General features: G+C 40.3%; 1 protein-coding gene across 3 annotated transcripts in view; it reads left to right on the forward strand.

Moving 5' to 3' along the window:
* Mtm1 (myotubularin 1) overlaps positions 1 to 27,326 on the forward strand; it is a 117,185-nt gene that overhangs the window by 38,737 nt on the left and 51,122 nt on the right. For all 3 annotated transcript variants that reach the window (XM_034485685.2, XM_076918868.1, XM_076918867.1), the window contains exons 5-6: positions 11,024 to 11,134; positions 17,065 to 17,166. In XM_034485685.2, coding sequence (XP_034341576.1) covers positions 11,024 to 11,134; positions 17,065 to 17,166 — 213 coding nt within the window. The remainder of the gene's footprint in view (positions 1 to 11,023; positions 11,135 to 17,064; positions 17,167 to 27,326) is intronic.

The raw sequence follows: 27,326 nt of genomic DNA on the forward strand, positions 1-27,326 counted from the left end.
GGCCCAGAGAGGCCTAGGTAGAAAGAGGTCATGGAACTAGGCTCATTCTCTCACACTGAAGCCAGACAAGGCAGTCCATTTAGGGGCATGGGATCCACGGGCAGGCGGGCAGGCAGCTAGGGAACAGGCTCAGGAACAGCTCCTGCTCCAGTTGTTGGGGGACCTACATGAAGACCTAGCTGTTCATCTGTTACATATGTTCCAGGGGGGGCTATGTCCAGCTCAAGTATGCTCTTTGGTTGGTGGTTCAGTCTCTGGGAGCCCCTATGGGTCCAAGTTAGTTGATTCCATTGGTATTCCTGTGGAGTCCCTATCCCCTTTGGGCCCCTTAATCCTTCTCTGCAGAAGGGAGTTGTGTTAGTGGTGGTAGGGGGTGATACCCAAAGGGAGACTTAAGGGGAAGGTGAAATGGTGGGGAGAATGGCATGAGGGGTTTCTGGGAAGAGAAGAAGGGCTGATGTTTATTTAATTAAAGAAAGAGAGAAGAAGGGAAGATGGAAAGAAAGAGGGAAAGGATTATGGAATTTCCCTCTGTAGCTAAGGAAATTCATTGAGGCTACACATCTGGCAGGAGTTTCCCTGCATGGATGCCCAGAGGGGCCATTGGGTAATTCTGTGAAAGGCCATTGTGTGAAGCTCTGAAGGTGAAGCCTGGATTGCCTTGGAAACCTCAAGAGGTTAGAGATGCCAGAGCCATGGGGTACCTGCCAAGGGAAGCTGCTAACTGGATGGAACTAGCCCAAGAGAAAGAAGTGTGTTAAAGACAACAAAGCTGAAAGGAATGGAAATCTGAAGAGCATTTTACCATCACACATGTAGATGAAGGGTTTGGAGTTTTCCCAGCTGGTTTTCAGTCTTGCTTTGGTCCAGTATTTCCTCACTATGCTCCCTTTCCTCCCTTTTGGAATAGAGATGTATATCCAGTGTCATTGAATGTTGGAAGTATGTGATCTTCTTTTCTTTAATTAATTATTTTATTTATTTACATTCTAAATGTTGCCCCTTCTCCTGGTCCTGGTTCTTCACTTTATCCACCCTCCCCTTTACCTCAGATAGAGTGTTCCCCCCAATACCTCTTCCCTGGGGCATCAAGTTTCTACAGGATTAGGTGCATCCTCTCCAACTGAGGCCAGACAAGGCAGTCCTCTGCTACATGTGTGCCAGGGACCATGGACCAGTCCATGTATGCTCTTTGTTTGGTTGCTTAGTCTCTGGGATCTCCCAGGGGTCTGAGTTAGTTGATACTGTTGTTCTTCCTATGGAATTACAGTCTTCTTTATCTCCTTCAATCCTTCCCCTAAGTCTTCTATAGGGGTCCCTGACCTCAGTCCAGTGGATGCTCCATCCAGCAGGGCAGTGGACTAGGACTGGGGGACCACCTGAAAGAGAGAATGGGGGACAGGAGTACGCAAAGAACCACGGCTTGTCTATAGTCTGATCAAACCATAATTTTATTTTTTTTCACACAGGGGTTATATACACGTAGAGGCAGGATGTTGGGAAGGGGATGATGCAGGAGCATAGGTGTTCCTAGGGGGAGTACAGATATCTTCCAGATCAGGGTGTCTTCTGGGTGAAGAAGCAGGGAACAGGTCACTATGACTCTGTTTATGATTTATTTGTTCTTATCTAAGCTGGCACTTTCCACCAGGGCTACCTATCCACAAGGTCTATGACTACTTGTTCTTATCCAGGCTGGTAGTTTTCCACCAAGGCTACCAGTCCACATGGTCTATAGCTATCTGTTCTAGGGTCAGTGTTTTTCCACAGAGACCAAGACTTTGTGTTAGCAGGCGTGTATGGCTGACTTAGGCCTATAGCTGATTTAGGCCTTCAGTGTATAAGCAAGGCTGCTCCCAACAAGTGGTTGGCTATAAGTGTCTACATCTGTCTCAGTCAGCTGCTTATAGAGCCTCTCAGAGGACAGCCATACTAAGCTCCTGTCTGCATAACATGGCATCAGTAATAGTGTCAGGGTTTGATGCCCACCCATGGGATGGATCCCAAGTTGGGCTGGTCACTCACTGGTCATCTTTTCCTTCAGTCTGTGCTCCATTTTTGTCCCTACATTTCTTTCAGACAGAGACAATTCTGGGCCAGAATTTTTGAAGGTGAATTGGCTCCTAAAACAGCCTTATTCTTCTGAGCTTTTCTTCAGGCTATTTCCTCAAACTAAACACATGTTAATTCCCAACCTATCCCAACCTAACCTGTCTTATTCCTTGAAACATGATTTTGGCATATTTAGCATATAATATTTATAAAAGACCTACCATCCAACTAAAGAAATCCCACTGACTTCTCCTTTACACTGGGATAGTTGCCACTTTCAAGTGATGCTTTCTACCCCAAGACATTCTCACATCCTGCTAGAAACCAGGAAAGAATATAGAAGATGTGTGAGAAACTGAAGAAGTCTTCCAAGTGAGCAGATCACTGCCCTTGACAGTAGAGTTCAGTTTGGTTTACAACTGCTGGTGCCATGAGAAAATGTTGATTAGAAACTTGGCATTTTCTGATAAACCAGAAACAACATATTTGTTCCTTGATTAAATTCAAGGAGAAATCCCTAGCTTGGCTTTTCTGTAAAAGATTGTAACATCGTCATTCAATTCTTCTGTTCCTTGTTTTATTACAGGATTTTGTACCATGTAGCCCATGTTTGCCTTCAACCAGTGATTCTCCTGCATCCGCTCCACTCTGGGATGACAGTCATTGTATATCACCATTTCCAACAGGAAGTCTGTGCTTACAACATTACCTCAAAATCCTTGAACATTCTTCTGTTCAGTGGGTCTTTTGTTGAGCTTTGGTGACAGGAGACTTTTACTCTGTAAAGGCTCTGTGTACAGGCCTAAGACAGTGTTACCTGTCTGCTTCATCTTCCTCCTGAGTTTCCTTCTGACACAAAGATGGAACGCAGAAAAGCCAAATGGGTAAACTATCTGCATGTTCTTCATAGCTGTGAAATGATCTTCAGGTAGAGGCTGGGTATCATGCTGCTTCCTTTAAGAGACCATCACTAGCTGCCATTGGAACTGGAAGCTCTGGCAACAGGAAGCAACAGGGTGGGGATTCAAAGTTTACTTGCATTGTGGCTATTTGAAAGCTAGACCCTGGAGAGAAAACTACATAATTCCATTATAAACAAAAGCAAAAAGTGAATCTTCAAATGATTCCTTTTTTTCTCTTCAAAAACTATATTGAAAGCTTAGGCTCACCCTTTTCACAGTTGTGCCCAATGAACTTTTTACCCTTCCACCATTTACTTGTCTGTTTAATTTTTATTTACTTAATTTTTTTTATATACTGTAGCCCAGGTCACTGTGAAACTCATCATGTAGCCTTGGCTGGCAGCTAACTTGCAGTAACTCTCTAGCCTCAGCCTCTGAAGTACTAAGATTATACATGTAAGACATTGTGCCTGCCTATGTCTTTTCTTTTTCAAGGATATTATATAATGCTGTGTATGGTCTAATAATCTAGTATTTTAACTGTAGGTTGAGTATCCAAATGCAAGGATATGAATGTTCTGAGATCCAGTATGATGCTCAAAGATCTTCGTATTTGAGGGCTTTTCATGTTATAGATACTTAACCAATAAATTCCATATTCCAAATCCAAATTGTTACAAATTGAAAAATTATTCAGGTCTGAAATGCTTCTCGTATAAGCATTTTGATAAAAAGATATTCAATTTGTACAGATGTTCTTTTTTCAGCCTTGTGTCATCTCCTTATATTGCTGCTACAAAATGAATCCTATTTTTAGGTTTAAAATTCTCTTGGATTCAGAATATAGATCATATTGTCAAAATGTCTGCAGAGGACTTGTGTAGAGTACATGAAGACTTAGGTTTGATTCTCAAAACCACAACAAACAAAAATTCCTCTTCCTACCACGAGTTTTTTGCTCCATGTACCATGTCAAAGCCATGTCCAAACTAGGATATATTGCCTGAATCCTGGTATTGGAAGTTATATGACAGATTTACCTGATGATCCACTTCATATTAGGCTTTCAGCCCCCAGAATAGATGTGACTATTGCTTTGGTAGTTTTTTTTAATTCTCAGATTGAATTCTTAGCATATCTCTTATCATCATTTAAATGACTCCCCTTTTCTCCCCTTTTCTTTCTTTCTTTCTTCCTTTCTTTGTTTTTGGTAGGGGGGGTGTTGAGACAGGATCCCTTAAACCTCAAGCTAAGAATGACCTTAAGCTTTTTTTTTTGACCAAGTCTCGTTTGTAATTGTAGCTGACCTGGAACTTTGCATGTAGGCTATGCTAGCCTTGAACACATAAAGATCCTGCTGTCTCTGTCCCCCTTCCCACTGCTGGAATTAAAGGCATGAGTCACAACACCTGTTCCAGTCTTGAACTTCTGATCCTTCTGCCTGTATCTCCCAAGTGCTGGGGTTACAAGATGTATGCCTGTCATGTTCCATACTCCAGCTAACTTTGTTGTTCTGTTGAAAAGATGTCAGCTTCTTTGAGCTTTCATAGATTCCTTTCTCCCCTTCCTTCACATAGGAGAATAAGTACATGTCCATTTTGCCAAAGTGTATACCTCTTCTAGAACCTTTCCCTACTTGTTCCTTCTACCTCCTTTGAAGTCTTAGCACCACTCAGTTTGGGTGTTACAATTTTGATTTTCATCTTTATACCCTCTATACTGTGCACAACTCCTCAAGAATCTTCATTTTAAAATATTTTAAAACATTTATTTATTTACTTATGTGTGGGTGTGTGTTTATAAGTGTTTTGCCTATATGTAGATATAAGCACCATGTGGGCCTGGTGCCCATGAAGGAGAGAAGAAGGCATTAGATCCCTTGGAAATTAAGTCACAGATGGTGGTGAGCCATCATGTGGGTATTGGAAGCCAAACCCAGGTCCTCTAGAAGAGCAGCCAATGCTCTTAACCACTTAGCTGTCTCTCTGGCCTCCCAACTCTTCATCTTACTACCATCTTCTTTCCTCCCCTTCTTGAACTACTGCTTCCACTTTCTGACAGTTCAGTCCCTCACCTCTCAAAGTCTAGCTTCCGATTGCTAGTTAAACTACTTATCTGCTGCTCAATCCCAAAGCCTTTGGCTGAGTGCTTGAGTTTCTAACTTCTTTAGAGTAGTTAGTACTTTCCTCCTTTCCTTTTCTCCACCCATTTTTGCCTTTTGCCTTCTCTGCAGTTCAATTTTTTTCCTATTGCTTCAGTCTGTATTTTTCTCAAAGTTCAGTTCAATTGCTTTTCAGTCTTATGACTGCAGGCCTAGTTCATTTTTAACTCACAAAAGATTTGAAAGCCTATTTTGTGTTGATCATGGTGCCACAAGCCTGGGTATAGTGGGACCACAGAAGGATACACAGTACCTCCCCTTGTGGAACTTATGGTTACAATGGAATAGAAGTACTGCATGGAAGTGCAGGAGTAGGAGGAGCCTGGGAAGTTATGCAGAGAAAAGAATGTTTAACTTGTGATCTGAAGACTGAATGTGAGTTACATAGAAGTGAGGCAGGCCTAAGGAGGCCAGAAGGAGCTCAGAGAGTAATGTCTGAGAAGACTTTAGATCAAAAGGAACAGAGAAAGGTGATAATGTGGTTAGGTGAGGGGGGTGAGTATGGCAAGGGATGAGAAAACTGAGTAACCTAGGCCTCACCAACTCCCTTATATGACCTGAACTTGGAACAGTCCTTGTGCTTCAGCCTCCCAGTGTTAGAATTATAGGCAAGTATCATCATACCTGCCTTTTTGCTTTTAATTATTTTAAGTCACTTTTTAAAGCAGTCAATCATGTTTTGAAACATGTCTGCATTGTAGAATGAATTCATCATGTTAATGAACATAGGCATGGCTATACACCCTTGTAGGCTTTGATTTTTTTAAAAACCTACTTCAATAAGGGTTTTTAAATGCTTTAACTTCCCCTCTAGCCCACCACTAGAGGTAGTAGAAAGGAAAAGTTAATAGAATAAAGGGGGATGTGGACCTGTTTAGAAATAGTACTTTTGAGCAATTCCAATCTTCATTGTCAGGATATCAACAGTCCATTTCACACAAATCAACAGCAGTAGCTCAATCCACTCACAAACACCATTCACAAATTAGCAATGGCATTTCAATCCAGAAGAAACTGCAAGGCTCTGTCAATGGGCCAGAGTCCACAGAAGAGGCAAGACACTTCTGGAATATCACAAGAAGTTCTTTGGTGCATTTCTCTCTACAGTCACAACAAAGGATGATCAGTGAAGATGCCAAAGTGAATCAATGCTAGAGCATTGTCAGCAAAAACAAGTATCAACAAAGCCCAATGAAGACCAGTAAAGAGTAGCAAGGTGAACCAATGCCACACTGTAGTCCACTGTTTGTTGGGTTATACTTACACTCTTTCCAAACATCATGTGTTCTCAAGCATCTGTTCTAGCAAAACATCGCATGCCCTTTTCCCAGGCAGCTTACAGAATAACACCACATATCTGCTTCAGCAAAACATCCTCTCATATGACAGTCTCCAGAAAAACATCACATGACACAACTGAGTCTTCAAAGAAACCAGAAATTTCCACTTCACACACTCATAATTTTTTCTTGTAGTAAGAAAACACAGCAATTTTTAAGATTTTACTTGTTCTCGTTCCAGTCACTATGTAGTATGGTGGATCTTAAATGGATTCTTTGCCTCTGACTGGACTTTTTCATGCTTTGATCAGTAGCTTCTTGTGCACACCTGCATAGATTTGGGTTTTCAGTGTTTGTTGTTGCAAAGCTTCTGAAAAGGTTAGCAGAAAACAGCTTTCTATTCACTTCTCTAGAAGTTGGTTCTGGTTGCTGTATCACTGTAGCTCATGAAGAGAAAAGTTTTAGATGTAAAGGGACCAGAATAGTGGCCATTACAGTGACCTAGAGGAGTTTTTGGGAGAGTTGGAAAGATGTGAGAGATCAAAATTTATTTAAGAAATAGAAATGGAATAATGAGTTAAGGGTAGTTAAAAAAATAAGGGCATGTCAAAGATGACTGGTTTTTAGCTGAACAGTATTGGCTTCCAAGACAGGAAGCATGGGAAGAGGACATCATTTAGTGTTTTCTGCTGGATTGCTGAATGTGAAGTATCTCTATACTGGTTAATATTTATTATATTGTCAAACATAGTAGTGGATCAAAAGTCTACTTTCTGCCCCCCTTTTTCTCACCCCTGTGTTCTGTATGCCTTTTGACAGTGCCACCATGGTCCTTCTGAGATCTGGACCTAACTCCGAATTATCTTGGATTCCTCCTCAGGCTGGTCATATCCTCTGTTTTCCCCCTGTCCCTATCCACTTTTAGGTACCCCTGGCCCTCAATGTGAACTCAAGCACTAGCTTCCATGATGCAGAGAGTTGGGAACATCCCTCTCCTTGGTAGTCCATGGCGTGCAGTCCTGCTGCCTGAATCTTCATGAAATACCAGTGGATCATGTACTCTTCTCAGAAAGCATTCTGTGGTTATCTCTAAGGTGAACTAGTCCTGCCAGTATTCCTTTGGGAATTCTGTGTGCTGGCTTTTAAATCCAGGCTATGTATGATGCCTGGTTTTTCCTACATGGGTACCAGATGCAGTCTGAGGTATTTCAAGACAGCCAATCTCTAACCATAGTTATTTCATCCCAAGAAAGTCATCACCATAGAAATTTGACAGAATCCAAGCAGTAAAGTACCAGCTTGCCCTTTTCTGACATTTCATTCAATTTTGGGTGGACTCTTCTGATGGCTTTTGGAACTGGCAAACTGGCATCTTACTGTTTGGGTACCTGTGTCTTATCTCCTAGATATGGCTAAGGCCCAAAATCCAGAGAGGCAATTCCACAACGTAGCTTCACAGACCCCAGTGCCCAGAACAGGTCTCTGTTCTCTCTCACAAGAAAGGGTGAATACAGTATCTTTGCTGGTTTATCATATTTCTTCCCAACTGCTTTAGAAACTTGAAGAAATAGAAGCATATGGTTTTTAGTTAGAGTGAACCTTTGGTACTCTTTTAATATTTAATGATATTTAGATAGCGATGACTCAAGTTTTCTGAGACTTGGGCTAATTTTTCCTATTCCTGGATCTTCCTGTTTAGCCTGTTGAGTTATCAGACCTAGAACATGCCATTCAGGAAGAACATAGCCAATAGCCGCATTAGACTGTATAGGCTTTGGATAAGGAGTTGGCTGGTTCTCCTCATTGCCTTGTTTTCTGCTTTCTTGTGGACTAGGGCAGTCTGAGATCTAGAATTTTCTCTATATAATGATTAGAGAAGACCCATGTTATATCTCATAGCTGGGCATGGTGGCTCACAACTGTAATCCCAGCACTTGGGAGGTGGAGGTAGGAGAATCACAATGAGTTTGATTCTAGTTTATAATCTACATAATGGGCTCTATGCTATGGTGGGCTGTTTGATATTTAAGAATGTAGTTCATAGACACTCATAAATCTCAGAATAGTTTAAGAATAATAGCACACTGCTGCATGGCAATATGCTTTTTAGATAACCTGTAGTACGAAGTAAATGTATTATAATGTACAGTTATTTATGTTACTAAGTCAGGGTTTTTTCCTCTTTTGGCATTTTACTTTTAGTCGTGTTGTAAAATACATAGTATTTAATAGAAATGCATCCAGCAGTTAGTCATGTGTCCTTACAGGTGCAGGGACAAAGCTCTCTCAGAATGTACTTATCTGCTATGTGTACAGACCACAATCATGTCTTCTGAATTCTAAGCCACACTTTAACATCATCAGAATTTTAGCAGTAACAACTCCCATTGTTTTCTGGCTACCATCAATGGGCACTGTGCCAGTTCCCTTACATTCATTATCACTATTGTACAGATAAGTGTGATCTAGAGGTAGCACTGATTTGTCCAAGTTCTCTAGCTAATAAATGTCAGGTCTCAGATTTGAGCCACTTTTGTCCATGTTAAGAGCTAGTGCTGTTTATCTTCACATAATACCTAAATTTAAAGTTTTGACTTTTTTATTTCTAAATAACTGCAAATACAAACGATTTTTTATAAATAGTACAGAGGGGTCTCATGTAACAATCTCCTAGCTGCCTCTACTAGCTATATTGTTTGATCAACCAGAAAGTTGCTTAGGAGGCCAGAGAGATGGCTCAGTGGGTAAGAATACTTGCTGTGCAAGTATGAGGATCTGACTCTGGATCCCTGCCCCTACCCCAGTACTCACAGAAAAAGCCAAATGTGGCTGTGCATACATTTCTAACTCTAGAGCTGCAGGGATGAGGTGACAACTGATAGAGCAGGACGCCTGCTATGCTCCTGCAGCCTCTATATTAACATACCACGAACACACACACACACACACACACACACACACATGCAAACATGCAAACACACATCCACACTTACAAGTAAAGAAGGAAAAGAGGATAGGAGTAGGAGGGGTGCTCGGTTAAACAGTATGTGAGTGTTGATAGTTTTGTGAGTGTCTTTTGTACATTCTGTGGCATTTGATACCAAGTAATCACCATCAATAATTAAGATATGAAGCTGTTAGAGCACCACAAAAAATCATTCATACCTATGCTCTCCTGTCCTCATCTCCTGGCAACCACTTTCCTGTCCTCAGTCCCTGTTAGTCAGGCTTGGTAGCACAGACCTGTAACCTTAACACTGGGAGGTTGGGGCAGAAGAATCAGAAGTTCAAGGCCAGCTTAGACTATAAACAAACTTCAAAGAAAAAGAATGGTATATAAATAGAATCACAAAGCATTGTATATTGAGATTGGCTTTACTTATACTGCAGGGTACTCAAATGGCCCTGTACTTCCCAGAGGAACTAACTATATGACACTTAATGGTTGCTAGTAGAGGAAAAGTTATATTCCTCAATGGTATAGTCACTGGTAGGTTGTCTATGGTCCTATAAATTACCACACATATATACTCATGCAAGCAACCTTAACTAAATTCAGAGGTGACAAAAAGGAACATGGAAGTGGGGGAGGAACTTCAAAAAGAAGTAGGTCAGCAGAAGAAAATTGATCAAAGTGTGTGCCTGTGCGTTTGTGTGTGTGTGTGTGTGTGTGTGTGTGTGTAATTGTGAGAGAATGAATGAATGTTAGTGGGTTTGTGGTCCCTTGTACCTTCATCCATTTGACTATGTATTTTTCTGTTACTTCAGACACAGTGTATTCTTGCATGTTGCTCATTTTCTTTACCTTAGTTTTCCAGATATCTTAATTATCCTAATACCTCCATACCTGACCATTAAGTTGACCAATTCTCTCCTCTCTGCTAGCCACCCTTTTCCCCATTGAGCATCTTGATCTATATAGGCTTTTTTCTCCTGTTGAATGATTGCTGTAAATTATTTAGGAGTACAATGATTGGGTCAAACGATAGGATATTTGTATGGCTCTTCTTGATGTATATTTCCAGACTTTGGCTTAGTCATTAACCCATGAAACAATGGTTGGGTTCTAGTAAGGAAATAAATTTATGGTGAGAAAGCAGAGAAGCATGTGATACAGTGGGAATCTCTCTTAATCCCTTCCAGAGAAGAAGAGCTTACTAGTTCTGTTTGATACAGTTGGAAAAACAAGGCTCGTGAAGCCAGAGCTATAACTATCAGAAGAAATTTGGTAGTTGGGAAGGATGGATCAGTCTAGGCAACAGGAGTACTTTTAGCAAAGTGCATTCTCCTAACTATAGAGGAAATGTCTGAAGAATAGGGAAGGATCTGACTTAGCTGTAGAACAGAACAGTGTAGGAAAGGGCCTACAGAAACGGACTGTAAGTGACTCCCTAGGCCCATAGAGCTATAGGCAATTCCAAATTTTGAAGATAACATTTTGGTGGCATATTTGCCTCTTTTAATGCTTGATCTTTCATATGTGACCTATATCCTACTTATACTCTTTAAGTGGCTAATGCACCAAAGCAAGAAAAAATACTTTGAAAGCTTATGATTATTTTTACATGTTATTGATGTTTTCATTATATTGACAGAAATACTGACTTTTGTAATTTTGTTCATTACAGGATTCTGCTCTAATACTTGATGTTCCTCTGGGCGTGATATCAAGAATTGAAAAAATGGGAGGCGCAACAAGTAGAGGAGAAAATGCCTACGGTCTAGATATTACTTGTAAAGTAAGAGATTTGATACTTTCTTTGTTTGTTTGTTTGTTTTGTTTTTTGAGACAGGGTTTCTCTATGTAGCCCTGGCCGTCCTGGAATTCACTCTGTAGACCAGGCTGGCCTGGAACTCAGAAATCTGCCTGTCTCTGCCTCCCAAGTGCTGGGATTAAAGGCGTGTGCCACCACTGCCTGGCAATTTGATACTTTCTTATACAAAAAATATATAATAGTATTGAATAGTAGAAAGTTAATGTGGGCTTAAAAATCAAAATTATTTCCAGTGGTAATGGTATACGCCTTTAATCCCAGCATTGGGAGGCAGAGGCAGGAAGGTCTGTATGAGTTTAAAATCATCAAAATCTCTTGTTAATCTAAAGTTGTAGACTTGGATCTTCCCCCTGTAGTCAAAAGCAAGACTTTCTCAAAGAAGTGGTCAGCCAATTAGCTTGCTGGAGCAGAAGAAATGTCTATAGATAACAGTTCTTAAACCTTAGTTTCACTCTCCTCCTCCTTCTCAGGTGGTCAGGGCACCACAATCATCACAATAGCATGCTGTCCCATGGAGCTGACTGGCCCCATTAACCATCCTCATGTGCATCATTTCCCTCCTTTTGAGTGAGAGTTATAAGTTCTCCCTAGGAAAATGAGTGAATTAAAGAATAAGTGTGTTTTTATGGCTCTTTATGGTACTACATATCACCACCTAGACACCCTCATACTGTGAAAGGAAGGAGGCATAGAAGAGATTTTGCCCTTTGTGAACAAGATGCCTTTTTACCTACCTCCCAACCATTTTCAGTGGCAGTGGGTTAATATTTTATTTGGGATGGTAAGTGGGAAAATTAGTTGTGACACTTAGCCAGTTCTTATAAGAAACATTATTGAGCATCTGTGTTCACCCAAGCATATAGTAGGAACTTCAAATTTTGTCCTCAGAAGAAACTTCCCAGACAGAATGTTATAGATGGAGCATTTGAGAAGAATTAGGAAGCTCTGCTGCAATGGTCCAATGAGTACCAAAGCTGAACTCCAAGTAGGAGGAAGTAACTAACCCTTTTGTGAGCAGTACATTTAAGTATTCTAGCAAGGAAACCTGCTTTCCACATACTGGGTATCAGTAGACCATTATCTATAGCATTATGCTCAATTCTTCAAAGAGCTAGGAGTTTGGAGGTCGTCTGTCCCAGTAGATCTTAAACACGTGCATCAAAATATCCAAAAGGCTTTTGACAGAGTCCCAGAGCTGACTATAAGGTATGCTTTAAAGGCTAAGACTAAGAAAGTGTTCCAGATGCCTGTCAGACATCTTGCTAGTGCAGAGCTCATCATGCTTGTTTTAGAAAAAGATCCAGATAGCAAATATTTTAGGCTGCAGAGGGTCACAGAAGATATCTGTTGCATATTTTCCTGCATGTTTTATAAAATAGTGTTGTCTTGAGAACTATACAAAGAAGTCTGTTTGTAGTTGCTGAGCCTTGACCACCCCAAGCCCATTATTTCATATAGATAGGAAAATGAAGCCTTCACAAAGTGAAGTGACTTACCTTGGTGTTACCAAGGACCAATAAAAGAATCTGTGTGTGTGTGTGATATTTTATTTACATTTCAGATGTTATCCCCTTACCCCATTTCCCCCTACCCAGAAACTTTCTATCCTATGCCCCCTTCTCCTGTTTCTATGAGGATGTGCCCCCACCAACCCACTCCCACATCCCCACCCTCGAATTCCCCCACACTTGGTGTCCAGCCTTCATGGGACCAAGGATCTCCTCTCCCAGCTATGCCCAACAATGTCATCCTCCCCTACATATACCACTGGAGCCCTGGGTCCCTCCCTATGTTCTCCCAGGCTGATGGTTTAGACCCTGGGAGCTCTGGTTGGTTGGTATTGTTGCTCTCCTCATGGGGCTGCAAACTCTTTCAGCTCCTCAGTCTTCTCTTTAACTCCTCCATTGGGAGCCTCATGATCAGTTCAGTGGTTAGCTGTGTGTATCCACCTCTGTATATGTCAGGCTCTGGCAGACCTCTAAGGAGACAGCTATGTCAGGCTCCTGTCAGCATGCCCTTCCTGGCATTCACATCAGTGTCTACCTTTGGTGACTGAACATGGTATGGATACCCAGGTGGGACAGTCTCCAGACGGCCCCTCCTTCAATTTCTGTCCCATACTTTGTCTCCATGTTCACTCCCATGAGTATTTTGTTATTCCTTCTAAAAAGGACCGAAGCACCCACACTTTGGTCTTCTTTCTTCATGAGATTCATGTGGTCTGTGAGTTGTATCTTGGGTATTGCAAGATTTTGGGCTAATATCCAGTTATCACTGAGTGCATACCATGTGTGTTCTTTTGTGATTGAGTTACCTCACTCAGGATATTTTCTAGTTCCATCCATTTGCCTGAGAATTTCTCAAATTCATTGTTTTTAATAGCTGAGTAATACTCCATTGTGTAAATGTGCCACATTTTCTGTATCCATTCCCCTGTTGAAGGATATCTGGGTTTCTTCCAGCTTCCAAGAAACACCTAAAGAAATGTTCAACATCCTTAGTCATCAGGGAAATGCAAATCAAAACAACCCTGAGATTTTACCTCACACCAGTCAGAATGGCTAAGATTAAAAACTCAGGTGATAGCAGATGCTAGTGAGGATGTGGAGAAAGAGGAACACTCCTCCATTGTTGGTGGGATTGCAAGATGGTGCAACCAGTCTGGAAATCAGTCTAGCAGTTCCTCAGAATATTGGACATAGCATTACCTGAGGATCCAGCTATACCACTCCTGGGCATATACCCAGAAGATGCTCCAACATATAACAAGAACCTGTTTTAAAACCCAAGTCATGTCTTAGTCTCTGGTGCTACAATTTCTAAAAGCCAAACTTCTATACTTATATTTGCTCTGGGAATTTAACAGACAGTTTTCTTCTCCAGTTAAAAGATCAACATGAATATGAACAACCAGAAACTGAGTGGGTACTCTTACCCTGAGTTTCTCTATTACTCTGTATCTCAGCTGCTTTTGTGTCTGTTGGAATCTGAGTTGTTTTTCATACTCCCAGCTATTGCTATCATGTGAAGCCTAGATGTATATAGATTTACTTTGAAGAAGGGTCTTTGCATTTTGTGTCAAAAGATTCATGGGGAATGTTCTATTACACACTCAAGGCAGTGTGGTTAACATGTTGGTGATACTGAAGTGACTGTCATACCAATAAGGTACTTGCTGCCTCATCCATAGGAAAATTTATATTTAATTATTAAGCCTCCAAAATGAATAAGACAAAGTATGCTCTTAAACAGATTAGGAACAGCTTTCCAGGAAAAAGTTTTCAGATTATATACATCAAAATTTTTGAATTGACTTGTACCCAAAATAAAGAGACCTTAGAGCAATGTTGTAAAACAGCATGGTTTTGAGGCAGGTTCTTATGTTACTCGTGCTGGTTTTGAAACCCCTCTGTAGCCAAGGCTGGCTTTGAACTTCTCTTATTTTACCTCCAACATGCTGAGGCTACAGGCATATGTCAGTTAACATAACCATAGCATAACCTTCTAATAAGATTATTTCCCAGAAACACTGATGGCGCAAAAGGCATAGTCTATTTTCCAAGTAGCAGATGTGATATGGATATAAGAGAAGTGTGTGGCAGTGGGATAAACACTTGCCATCCTGTCTCATAGATCACCTTGTACCCATTGTCAGTAATCAGGACTCCATAGCATTTCTCTCGCCAGCTAAGGAGCACCGCCTACACTTCTGGCTGTTTTAGCTGTGCACGTATGGATTTTACTCAGCAACAGCAACAGTCATAGACTGACTCTTGATTCCAGAGGACCTAGTGCAGCTACAGGGCTGTTATACATATGGGAATCAGTACCCTGTAGGCCCTATACTACCACTGATACCAATTTAAAGTCTTTTTGTAAAAAGACAGCACAAACAGTACTGCCAGAGATTCTTCTTGCTCTTCTCCCCCATTTCTACCTACTTGGCTTTCTTTAATAATAATTAAGCCATTGAGTATCACCCTAAGATTCAGCTGGTTAGCCTGTTGAGTCTGCCAGGGAGACTGTTACACCACAAGGCTCTTTCCCAGCTTCCCTTCCTTGATGAGTCAAGCTTGGAGGAGACCATGTATGACTTAGAGTTAGTGTATGTTCCTATTTATGTTCCAGAGTAGGTGATCTGCTTTAAATTGTGTGCCTTGTTCACTTCAGCTTCCTTGTTGCAATTTTTTTTACTGTAATTGCATCTGAATCAGATGGCAGAAAGTCACTTGAGTCATTCATGCTTTGACATGTGGAAAGTATTTCTCTGAGCCACTGGTGGATCACAGTAAATATTGGTTTGGAAACAGTCTAATTTGGAGCAAATGGTTCGAGAATGATATTGTAACTTCACCACAGCACTATGGCTGTTAAAAGAAAAGTTCTTCATAGATCCTTGTGGCCTGACAGTTGGCAGCTATCCACTGTTAGGCCCGTGGCTGCTTGTAAACCTGTTGGATGGATCTCGTCCTTGAGGTGACTCTTTCTTTCATTTGATTATCATGAACTAATAACTAATATCCCAAGATTTTTGGGAGGATGTGATATAAATTGGGTTTTGGACTTTTTTCAGGACCATGCTTTTAGTATGGGCCTGAAGTGTAGCTGGGTGGCCAAGTGTTCACCTGACATTCATGAAGCCCTACAGTCCATCCCCAGTGTTATAAAATCAAAAGAAGCAAAAGAGGAAGCACGGGATCCCAGAGCTGGCAAGGCTCATTCAGAGTGATTTATCTCAGATCATTCCTTAGTAGTCCTGGAGGCTTCTTCAAACTTTACTTGCCTTTTGTAATGTCTTGTATATACCAAAGCCTTTGTTGGCCCTTTTGACTGAAGAATTGTGAAGCTTAAATTAATTAGGTTGGAGAGATGGCTCAGCTGTTAACAGTGCTTGATGCTCTTGTAGAGGATGAGTTCATTTCTTAGCACACATCCTGGGCTACCTATACAACCACCTCTAAGTCAAAGGGATCTTATACCCTCTTCCAGCCTTTGCAGATACCTGTGCGCATGTGCATATACACATAAATAACAGTAAAATAAAGCTTTTGAACAATATTATTGATAAACAAAAAACACTTATGCAAACTCTGAATGTTGTCGTATGTAAGATAGCAGGAGTTGAGTCTAGCTCACCCCGTAGATAGTCCCAGACAACCTATAAAACATTCTTAAAAATAAGGTAGAATACTGTGTTTAATACAAACATATTAGAGGAACCTATATCATTTAGATTCGGTTTAAAAGTCTTTCTTGCCTATTAAAGAATCGTGTATAGAGAACTGCCATTAAAATCTGGTTTTGATCATTAATTTATAGTTCCTGAGGGTAAAATGATATCTAATGTGGAGTATACTAATATATACTATATCTCTGAAAGTAGAGCTGGTAGTAAAAGTTTATTACTTTTTTGAGGACATAAAATGCCAATCATTTAGGGAGAGTGTTTGTATTTTAATGACACATTTAACAATGTTGAGATTATATTTGATAGCTGATAGTCTTTTGAAATGTTATATGACTTAAGTACTGTTTAATAACTAAAAATTTCTTGCAAAACAGTGCACATAGAGACGGGTGGGAAACAGATGAAAAGCAAGACAAGGTTGGGTATTTTCTTTCTTCTAGAATGTGATTCCACTGTCTTGTCTTCAGCACTTTAGTTTGGAAACAGACTCATTCTGGTAAAGTGCTTTGTCTTTACTTTCTTGACTACAATGGGACTGTGTCCAGGTCTCCTTAAACTGTGTATGTCAAGATAGCATATACAAATATGGCTTAAGATAAATTGACCTTGTATATAAGTGAATCTTCTCACTTAATTGAAAAGATTTTTTTGCTTATTTTCATGATTTTCCTTGAAGTCTCAACTCCGCATTCTCATTTGCCTCTAGGATTTGAGAAACCTGAGGTTCGCATTGAAGCAGGAAGGCCACAGCAGAAGAGATATGTTTGAGATCCTCATAAAACATGCCTTTCCTCTGGCACACAATCTGGTAAAGTCCAGGACTCACCTAAACATCAGCATGCTCTGAAATGTCTCCTCTGGGAAAACTGCTTGTGAATTGGGCTTCTCTTTCATGGACTCAGACTCACTGCTTTGCATTTCCTGGTGTGACACATTTTAAAGATGATTGCTCACTTCCAGAAGCACCTCCCTGCTAGTGTCCATGAGCCTGGGATCTCTTGTGCTCTCCAGCCAGGAGTGTGTCCTTTCTGTGATAGTAAGAGAATAAGGTGACTTAATACAGTACTGTTAAGTCTTCTCAGAATTCATGGCTCCTCACTTTGGTGCTAACAAGCAATGTGAGTCAGGTTTTTGTGTCACCAGTTCAAAATGGGATCAGATCCACTGGTCCTAAAGACCATTTAAACAAATATCCCCCTTTCTCCCTTCCTCTTCCTTCCCTCCTTCTCCTCTCTCCCCCTCCCACTCTCCCTCTCTCTGTGTATCTGCCTGTCTGTCTGTCTGTCTTGTCTGTCTTGTCTGTCTTTTTCTGTGTCTCTGTCTCTGTCCTTCTCCTTCCCTCTCTCCCTCCCATGAGACAGAGTATCGTATATCTCAGGCTGGCCACAAACTCTATGAAGCCAAGGATTACTTTGAACTTCTGATACTCCTGCCTCATCCTCACTGGGATTACCAGCTTGTACCACCAAGGCTGGTTTATGTGGCGATTAGCTGGAACCCAGAGCCTTATGCATAGCAAGTGAGTACTTTACTGACTTGAGTTGCATTTGCGTAGGCTAACCTGAAACTCATGATCCTATTATGTTGACCTCCTGAATGACAAGTGCATGTCACCAGGCCTTTACAGACATCCTCTCACCCATAGCTCTCAACAAACATAGAGAAGAACTCCTACTAATTAATAGCAGGACAAGGAAAAGAAATCATTGTTTAACTGTAAAAAAAGATTAAATAAATAAAAAAATGAAAAGTGTATAAATGGTTTAGAAATAGCTCAGGCTGGTCTAAAACTCACTATGTAGCTGAGGATGACTTTGGATTTCTAAGCCTCCTGCCTCCACCTCCCCAGTGTTGGTGTTAGTGTCTGGCTTATGTGGCACTGAGGATCAAACCGATGGCTTAATACAAGCTAGTGTTGTATTCTCCCAAATGAGCTACATCCCCAAATGGCTGCAGACTGAACAGACTGTGAGGAGAAGGATCGTACCACAAGACTATCCTGTATTTTCTCTCTTTGTGATATTTTGGGTTTTTTGTCATGGTAGGTGTTTGTGGTTCTTGTTCTTGTCTTAAAAGTGAAGTGAGAGGGTTTTGGGGGGGTAGGGATTTTTTTGGTTGTTTTTTGTGTTTGTTCGTTTTTTTCTCCTAGCAAGCCAAGACTTTACTTTCTCTGGATTTCACCACCAACAGTTGTTTGAGTCCCAGGAAACACCCACCTGGTAAAAGGAAGAAGCCATTAGGAGGAGCTAATGAGTACTTCATGCCCTTACATTGACAGCAGATGAAGATGGGATGTGTTTGAGAAACAATTCTACCAAAAGTTTTTATATTTCTGATCAAATAAGATATTAAAAATGTTTCTATCTAAATATTTTCAACTTTATCAGGATGAAAAGTTTATAGGAATAGGTCTTTTCAACTATTATGAAAGTGAGGCTGAAATTTATAATGATTTAGTCAGGAAACATGTATCTTGGTTTATGCATATCTACGTCTGCATTATTAGAAGTTGAAGGAGTGCCTCACAGGCATGTTTCAGAAAGCTGAGGTCTTATTACATGTTCCTTCAAAGTCTTGAGCTGTCAGCTTTCTCTTTTCTCTGGCATCCTCTGGGTATTTTAAAGCTTATTCCCTTAAAAAAATTAGTCAAGTATCAGGACAGCATCCTCTTAAACTACTCACCTCTGAAAAGAATATTTTACTAACTTCAATAAATCACTCACTCATTTACTCATTCATTCATTCATTCATTCCTCTAGCCCATGCCAGAATCAAGCTTTATTGTCAGTTCCTTTGTGAAGCTGGTAATGGTTAGCATTGTCAACTTGATGGGAAACAAACCTCTGGAAACATCTATGAGGGACTATCTAGGTTAGTGCCTCTGAGGGAGTATTTAAATAATCTTGTGATTTTGAAATTAAAATGCAATTCTATCATTTCTCCCACTTACCTTTTCTTCTCCAAGCCTTCCTATGCACCCCCTTGCTCCCTGCCTTTCTCAAACTCATGGCTCCTTTTTCTTTAATACTTGTCACAGACACACATAAATGCAACCTGCTAAGCTCATATAATGTTACCTGTATGTGTGTGTGTGTATATATGTGAGTATGTATATATGTATATATGTATGTGTGGATATACACATATGTGTGTCTGTATGTGTATATACATACATACATATGTATGTATGTGTGTGTATGTATGTCTGAATGAAGCTCTTTCCTGAGAAGACTATTATCTCCCACTCTCAACATTTCTTACTTACCCATAGCTCTTTGTCTAGGGTTGAAGGCCTATGAGCTTTCCTATTTTCATGTTAGCATGACCATTGGTGTAATCCTTGTTCAGGTCTTGTTTGGGCAGCCATGTTGATGGGACTTTATAGATTCTCTGGAGACACAATTTTACAGCAAACTTCCAGTTCCTCTGGCTCTTATAATCTTTCTGCTCCTTCTTCCCAAATGATCCCTGAGCTATAGGTACAGGCATTGTGTTGTAGATGTATCAGTTGGATCTAGGTGCCACATAATCTCTTATTGTCTGCATTTTTACCAGTTGTGGTTTTCTGTAATATATCTGTTGCATTGCAAAGAGAAGTTCCTTTGATAAGGCGTGAAGACTACTCTTATATGTGGGTATAAGGATAAATATTTACAATGTAGATATAAATTACATTGATTTTGAAAGTGGAAGTTGTAGGTTCTCCTCCAAGATTCATGACTTCTGTGGCTCTGGGTTGTTGGTTAGGTTTCAGTACCAGGTGTGAGTTCTTTTTTGTTGACCAGGCCTCAAGCCCAGCTAGACAAAGGTGTGTGTACCATTATTGTTTGTACCCTTAGGGTTACTATGCCATGTTGGTCATTGTTCTGCTTCATAGGTATCATAGTTGAATAGAACTACTGTGTGCTTCCTTCGCTTGGAAGTTCGCATGTGTAAAAGATTATTTTGATCAGATGAATTGGAATTGTGATCTAAAAGTGGGCTGAGCTTGGGTTCTAGAGGGCACAACAAGGAGAAAGCTAGTTGAGCTTATGCATTCATTGTTCTCTGCCTTGTAACTATGAATGTGATGTGTGTCTCTAGCTCCTACTGCTGTGACTCCTTGCAGTGATGCAGTGAACCAAAAAAAAAAAAAAAAAAAAAAAGAAAGAAAGAAAGATAAGAAAGAAAAAAAAAACTCCGTCCCTTGACTTGCTTTTGTCTTGATTTTTATCACAGAGCTCTTGATCTCTTACTGGCCAATCTATCTCCTGATTGCCATGTGCACTGGATGTCTTCCACATTCAATGTGATTGAGATCCTTCTGTATTAGTTGTGTTCCTGTATCATTGTGACCTTTCCTCCTCAGTCTTTACTTGCCCTTGCCTTTTCCTTCACTGTGGATGCTTTATCAGTGATCCACCCTCAGCTTTCAGTTCCCCTTATGTTCCCAGCTTTGCAATGGTGACTTCATTTTTCCCATAAATGGAGTTGTCACTACTGTCTACCTGACATTGCTCACATGTGAGTTGAACCTTACTAATCCTAAAGAACTCCCTTCCAGAAGTCTATGTGCTTTACAAGTTCATTGGTACCCCAGTCTCTCTATACTTTTTGGATTTTGTCCTCTGTATCTTCCAACATTGAAGATCCTTAGTTGCTCATGCTCTGTAACCTGAAGTCACTTTAGTTTGACTTTTCTCCTGACTTTCTTCATAAGCACATCAGTTGCAGCTCCTGTAGGTCCTACTTGTTTCTCAACTATTTCTCCCTAATGTTTATTTGTGCTTCTTCATTTAAACCATACTTCCAAATTGGTTCCCCTCTTCCAGGTTTTTCCTGTACAGTGCAGTTGTCCCTTGTGCTTTTTGTTTGTTTGTTTTGAATTTAAATATAACTCTGCCTCTGGGCATGGTGGTACCTGACTTTAATCCAGCACTTAGGATAAAAGCAGGGCATTTCTGTGAGGCCAGTATCACCCTGGTCTACATAGGAAGTTCAGGGTCAACCAGGGATACATAGTAAGACCCTCTCAAAAAAGTACAATCATGTCACTGCCCCCACAAAACATTCAGGGATTCTTCATGGTTCATACCCTATACTCTCACCTTGAAGACCGTCTCTAGCCCTCTGGCCTATGCTATTTCTTGTATTGGATTTTTGTCACCTTTTATTACAGTCCACTTGTCTCTGTAATGCTTGTCTTCTACAGTCATCTTTTAGCATCTTGCTCAGTCTGAGTTGCTGTTCCATGCCATGTGTGGTTTACTTCAATAATTGATGATCTTCTGTTTCATTGTTAGGTTCTTCTCTCAAGTATATACCACAACTTCCTTGTGTGATAATTATGTTATAATTTTCTTTACCAGTCCTTCCTGTCCATTATTCTGTGATCTTATCAGGGCAGACATCACCCTTTATTTCTCTAGCTCCAGTATAGTGACTTCTGTACAGGAAGGTTTTTGTTTTGTTTGAGGAAATGCTGGCTGAGGATAGAACACAGCTAATGAAGGCAGTCTACCACTGTGCTATCACTTTAGTGACAGGATTTTAATTAAACTATCTCATGAGAAAGTAATGGGAAACATTATTACATAGAAATAAGTAGATTAGATATTTCTGTCAGGACCTAGAATCCTGTGTCTGTCATTGAAAGAAAGTGTCCAAAGAGAAATTGATTATTTATGGTTGTAGGTTTTGAATATATTTTTCATGTCTATGCTGGAAATTCATGTTCCTTTCCTTAGGACATGAGTAATATTATACACTAGGGGGGAAATGTAACTACTAAAATTTTCCCTTCAAAATGTGTAAATCAGTCACTTAAACAATGCAGTAAACAGATTCCCCTGTTGGCACTGCTTTTCTAAGTTGACTTTATTCAGAGTCCTGTGGAGGGTAGCGTCAGGGAACAACCAGATAAGTTGAGACAATGTGCAATATGAGTCTGCTAGTAGTCTAGTGGAAGTGACATGGCAAATGTGTGTGGTTCTAATATAGGGGAGAGGATGCAGAGGAAAATCACAGGCTCTCAGGAAGGAGGCTAGAAGAGCCTGTGTGCCATTGCTCCTTAAAGGATGAAGTTTGCTTTTAGTGGACCAGGAAAAATGGAGGAAATGGGTATTCAGGCTATAGGCAAGACTTCTTCAATACAGAAGGGAAGCTGGCAACATTTCAAGGTGTTTGCGATGAACTGGGACCATGTCTGAAATCTAAGAGATCTGAGGTCATCTGGTCAAGGCTAATGCTAGCTTAGAGAGCCTGTGCCCCAGGGAGTAACAAAGACTTGCTGAAGATTCTAAAGGAAATGGTGATAGAATGAAGATGCCCTCAGGCAGTATAGAACCAAGGCCTGGACTAGAGAACCGAAGACCCTAGACAAGGATCAGTATGGAAAGAGACTCCATTAACTTGAACAGTGGTTTGTTTAGAAAGGGTCAGACAAAGATGTGTTCACTTTGCTTCTCAAGTGTGAGTAATGGGAAGGATGGCACTGCTGAGAAAGAGAAGGGCAGGGAGGGGAAGCCTCACCTTATCCTCGACCTGCGGTCTACTCCAGTGTTGCTTTAACAAGTTGACTGTTTCTGGGACATAGATCACCTTGCAGAGGTTGAAAGAGAGAGTGGTTTGTAAAAGAATGAAAAAGGAAGGAGAGAGGAAAGGAGGGAGAAAGAAAGAGGGAGTTCCTTTCTAGGATTATCAGAAGGCAGAAAGAAGGTTAAGGGTTCAAGCCCCCATTTGTAAGGTGGACTTTAGAAAGAAAAGGGAGCAATTGTTCCTATGAGATGGGAGAGGAACAAAAGTTTCCAAACTACCACAGAGGGATGCAACTTCTTGAAGCATAATCTAAATATGATTGCATTGAACAATAAAAGGGCTCCTGTGGGGAAAAACACCACTTTGTGAATATTTCTGAAACTGTTAAACTAGTATGGATGAGCTCAGTAATTTTTGTCACTATTTGAAATCTGAATTTGCCGATGAATGCAAGAAGTGATATCTGGAGACCAACAGACTTGGGCTGCAAGGGCAGTCATGGGGTGAACACACTGTGAGTGGGCATTCTTATTCAGACCACCCCTTTGGCCCTTCTGAGCCATTACTGTTTTCACCACTCAGTTTGTTTAAGTCAGAACTTAAAAAATTGATTTGAACTGGAGCTATTATAGCAGCAAAGAGTCCACCCCCAACAATTAACCTGATTGTCTCAGCTCAGTACTGTGTGCATGGCTTTTAGATGGGGTTTTCTTGTTTCAGCCAAAATACTTCTTATTTGATCTTTGCTTTTCAAACACCAGAAAGTCTCACAAATTGCATGTAGCTCAGCACAAGTTTTAGGTAAGTGATACAGCTTTGTGACAACTGCTGTAATCCTTCTGACACTGTGACAGAGTATCTTATCTGAAGAGAGAAACCAGTCATGTACCTATGTGCAAACATAGCAACACTCCAGAAAACACAACAATGTCGAGATAATAACGTGTATGGCCAGTGGCAAAGTTCAGTCATTGATTTCCTTGACTGGTCATTTTGTAATTAAATATGGCAATCAGAAATAATATAATTTTAAATGAGAGTTTAGATGAATGCATCAGTTCTAACCTATTAGTGAATCCTAAGTCAGTGTGTCTCTTTAAATGGACTAGAATAGAAACCATGGAGAGCATGACAGAAAAGGGGTATACTTTGTTAAGATGTTTCTTCTAAGGGTGTGTGCATATGTGGGGTGGTGGGTTCTTGGTGTTACAGTTAATTCCTTACCTATAATCATAGCCCAGAAAGTTTGAAAAGAACTGTTTCTCTATGAAGCATAAGGTTCAGGTGCCAAGCTCACAGTAGCCACTGATGCAGAGATATATGAGGAGACTTGACTTCTACTGCTAGCACAGGCCATGGGTTCAGTGACCTCTGACAGAATGAGGCTCAGTAAATTTCTTGCATAGAGACTTTGGAAGTCACATAATATTTATGTGCATTAGTGTTCTCATCTACAACGGGGATAATAACAGCTCCTACCCCGTAGAGTTTTTGTGAGAATTCAATGTAAAGTGCTTATAACATTGCCTGACACTCAGTAAGGTCCCAATAAATGCCAGCTGTTCTGTTATTAGCTCACCATTTTCCCAGCAGATGTAAGAAATAAGGATGACTACTACAACTCCCCACAGACTATTAATAAAGGAATTGTGATAGTGTGTGGGAAATGTTAAGCCCTTTAAAAGAAAAATGCTATATAAAGATTAGTGGTATTATTAACAAACCATGGGTTGTACTTTGATAAAAGACTCACTAGATGTCTTCAGAGTATTAAATCCAGAAAGCATCCCAACCAGCAATGCAAAAGAGAAGAAGTGATGCTATGAAGTGAAAGGAATCCTTCAGAGAGTGCTTGCCATCCTTCTTTTTCGATCTTTTCAACCCACACAGACTTAACTGCTTTTAGGGAAACATGGCTCAGATTTGTGTTTGCACCTCCCATTTCTTGGTGACATTCTGGATTAAAGAACTACAGTATTTCCCTCTTGTTCCTCTGTGAGCTGATGAGCAATCTGGAAGGTTCACCCTTTTGTTTCATCTGGGAGCATGGCACATCTGACCTTATATCTGTCAAGGAAGGTAGGGGTAAAGATACTCGCAGTGGCTTTCTCAAATTTCAGGAGCAAAGCAACTAACTGGCTGGCTCTTGTTCTTTGCATTGACTCCTCACAAAACTCTATGGGGTAGGAGATGTTATTATCCCCACTGTAGATGAGAACACTGACACACATAAACATTATGTGACTTCCAAAGTCTGTGAAGGAAGTTTGCTGAGCTTCACTCTGACAGAGGTCACTGAACCCATGGCCTATGCTAGCAGTAGCACACTGGAAGAACTCTTACTGTGGCTGGAGTAGTAGCATATTGCTTCCAAAGGATGGGAACAGTGCCTTTAACAGCACCCCCTCAAAAATGACAGGCATTGGTTACTACCTTTGGTTTGTCATAGTATCCATGGCTTATTTCTTCTTGCCAGGCTTTTTCTAAGTGCATGTTTCTATTTTGAATTAACACATAGTAATGCATGTTCTTCTGGGCAACAGTTGGACATTTTACTTCAGACATACAATGGGTAGGTAATATGAGATTTGGGTCTTTGTTTGGGGCTGGGAGGTTCTGGTTTTGAAGAGATCAAACCCTGTCATGTGACTTAAGCCTTGGGCCATTTTACTTGTGTTACCTCTTATTGAACTATTTTTTTATAAGCTAAAAATTTTATTTGGGGACACTTTTAGAAGGAAATTTTGTGCTTTCAATAATCTCTAAAGAGCTTTGAAATAAAATATTTGCCTAATTCATCATTTATCACAAAAAGAAAATGTTTCAGCTGTCTGATACTGAGAGTGCAGTTACTGAGAGAGTCAATGTCAAAGGTAGTGCAGGAGCTCCCTGTCTCCAGGGTAGCTCCAGTTGCCCCTCACAAGGGAGAGGAAGCCACTCAACTGCACCCATATCCCTGGGACAGGCTCTGCCATTTTTTTCTGTTAATAGCATCTTTATTTTCTTTTTTATTATTAATTTTTATTGGATATTTTATTTACATTTCAGATGCCATCCCCTTTCCCCATTTCCCCTCCCTAGAAAACCCCTATCCCATACCCCCTTCTCCTTTTTGCTTTTATACAATTTTTTAAATGTTAACCAATGGTTAACATTAAATTTGGTAATGCTCAATATCAATCAGAAGTGTAACCTAATACCCAACCTAGATATATCAACTATCTTTGACTGGCGGAGACATGTGAACATCTGCCTCAATGTCTGGCCCCCTTCTCTCTTTCTCTCTCATCACCTAGCTCCTCCTCTCCTTACTCCTCCCACCTTAGCTCCTCCTACATATCACCTTTCATATTAATATAAAACTTTTCTATCAAAATACAGTTAGAGCATAACTATACCAATTTATGTCAGTAAGGTGCAAGATAGATCTAATACCCAGTCCATCATTTTGTTGACTAAGCAGAACCTCTGTCATCTCTCCTAAATAAAAGACTTAGTTTTGAGCCTGGCTTTTTTTTCTTGGCTTTAGAATGAATATCAGCTGAAAACCATCCTCTCAAATCTTTTCTCTCAAAGTAAATAACCAGGATTGGCTATGAGACTATAAGTTTTCAACCCCATCAGAAATCCAGAATGACTGAGTTAACTGAAATTATGGGAAGCACAAAGCATAGCTTCTAAAACATAGCCAATTTATAGAGACCACTGAAGACCTGGACAGTCCCTATACTACAGAACATTGGAGCATCCGATCTTTAGCCTTCTGGCCCAGGATCATCTGACAGACCTAGTGACACAGAATTATTAAGGGCTGATTACTCTGTCTTGGCAGATATAATCAGTTGACTATTCAGCAAGTGTGTCCTTTTCTGGACAGTGATTTGTCTGTAGATGGAAAGAGCCAATTCTTGCCTAGTGGCTGACTCACCACAATTGGAATAACACCAAAGATGCTCAATTTCTTCTTAGAATCTAAGACAGAAAGCTGTCAGGAGCAGACACGTCTCTAATCAAAATGAACATTAATACAGAAATGTTTGTAACGTCAATTCTGTGGATTTCTGATGTTTTGAAAACCAACTATCCATGTAAGGCAATTTGGACTGTTGTCTGTTAACTCCTCTCAGCTATTTCTAAAGAAAATATAGAAAACACCCTAAGGATAAACTCAAAGCCATGAATTTGCTATAGGCCCTTAACTCACAGTCTAACCATCTCAAATCAGTTAAAAAAGTTAAAGGACTGAGTCTAAGCCTTATATTCCTAAATGTGTTATACAGGCGCAATGCCTATGATAGTAACAATATTCATCTCACTTTTATATTAATAAGAAGCTCGTATGAATGAAAACCTTAAATTTGAAATCAAAGTAAACTTTGTACCATTTAAGAAATTATAACTTCATCTTAATAACAATTATACATATTTCTACCAGTAGGTTATGGCTATGCA

This window comes from Arvicanthis niloticus, chromosome X (assembly GCF_011762505.2).
Source record: "Arvicanthis niloticus isolate mArvNil1 chromosome X, mArvNil1.pat.X, whole genome shotgun sequence".
Taxonomy (NCBI): Eukaryota; Metazoa; Chordata; class Mammalia; order Rodentia; family Muridae; genus Arvicanthis; species Arvicanthis niloticus.